The 1,572-nt window shown below is 43.3% G+C and overlaps 1 gene segment (V, D, J or C); it reads right to left on the bottom strand.

Annotated features, from left to right (window-relative positions):
- Positions 1-221: 221 nt before the first annotated feature.
- LOC105524278 lies at positions 222-972 on the bottom strand. The segment is given in 2 exon segments: positions 222-772; positions 897-972. Coding segments are annotated over 2 exon segments (378 nt in total).
- Between the last annotated feature and the right edge of the window lie 600 nt (positions 973-1,572).

Consider the following 1,572-nt stretch of genomic DNA (forward strand, 5'->3'; position numbering starts at 1 on the left):
ACATACCACCAGGGGCAGGTACACTCTGACTTCTGCAGGAGCACCTGAGAATTCCTTGTTTCTAGTACCTGCTTCATAAATGACATACCATAGGCTTCAAAAAGACTGTGGTTTAGACTCTAATTTAGTCAATTTGAACAAATTCTCCTTGGAAAACTAAGAGTATCTTCTCTTTTTCTATATGAATTCCAATTATCCCATAACATAGATTTCTCAGGTGAACTTATCTCTCTTCTTTATTCTGCCAGGTCAGGCGTTGTAACATCTTTTCTGCTGGGGATGAGGGCAAAAGAGGCTTAGGGTTCAGAGGAGCCTCCCTAGCCCCCTCTACAAAAACCTCCCAATGACTTTCAAAACGTGACTGACTTTGAGAAATGCTCTCAGCACATGGAGGCACCAGGAGGAGCATCTGAGGCAGCCCAGGCTCACACATCTGCTTCCTTGGGGGTTTATGTTATGACTTGTAACACTGTGGGAGGGGTACTGTAATAATGTTGACAATAATAAGTGGCAAAATCATTAAGCTGCAGGCTGCTGATGGTGAGAGTGAAATCTGTCCCAGATCCACTGCCGCTGAACCGAGAGGGAATTCCACTTTGCAAACTGGATGCCTCATAGATCAGGAGCTTAGGAGATTCCCCCGGTTTCTGCTGATACCAGGCTAAATCATTGGTAATGCCCTGACTCGCCTGGCAAGTGATGGTGACTGTGTCTCCTACAGATGCAGACAGGGAGGATGGAGACTGGGTCATCTGGATGTCACATCTGGCACCTGAGATTGGAAACATAAAAACAAATATTCTTAATATTAATCATGTTATCAGAAGACTTCCCTGAAGTTCCAGACAGTACTGAGCACACCGACTTGGTAAATTCCTGCTGTTTTCCTTCCTTACCTGGGAGCCAGAGCAGCAGGAGCCCCAGGAGCTGAGCGGGGACCCTCATGTCCATGCTGTGTCCTGACTGAGATTGACTCCTGCACAGGGTATGACCAGCCTATAAAAAGTCTTAAGTGCTGGGGGCTGTGCTCTGGGACATGCAAATCAGCAGGGGATGGGGCAGGCTGGGCACAGCTGCAGGGCTGGCTCATCTCAGTAACTCAACACAGGGACAGTGTGCCCAGGGTCCCAACAGATCAGGCAGTGCAGACTTACCTAGAGAGAATACATTTCTCTCATGGCCATATGCTTACAGAACATATTTTGGAGTGAGTTTTCAAAATTGTAAATGAACCTAAGACTAGATTAAATAAAGCATTTCATCGTTGTATTAAGAGTGTATAGGAAAGCATCATTTTTGGCAGAAAATTCATAATAAAGCTGTAGAATATGGGGATGTCAGAACTTTCAGTTACTTTCAAAGAAATTTGATGAGTGTAAAAGTATTTAGTGCTATACTAACAATGCCTCTGTCAGTGTGAAATTGCTTCTTTTTTGAAGTGAAAATAAAAAAGTCTTTTTCAGAAGTGTGTTTAATAAATTCAATAGAATTTACTAATAAACTTAAGCCATTGTTCTTAGCAGTATAAGAAAAAGCAATTTGCTGTAGATGCACAAAGGTGATACCTGTGCC

This window comes from Colobus angolensis, unplaced genomic scaffold, assembly GCF_000951035.1.
Source record: "Colobus angolensis palliatus isolate OR3802 unplaced genomic scaffold, Cang.pa_1.0 Scaffold498, whole genome shotgun sequence".
In the NCBI taxonomy this organism is placed as follows: Eukaryota; Metazoa; Chordata; class Mammalia; order Primates; family Cercopithecidae; genus Colobus; species Colobus angolensis.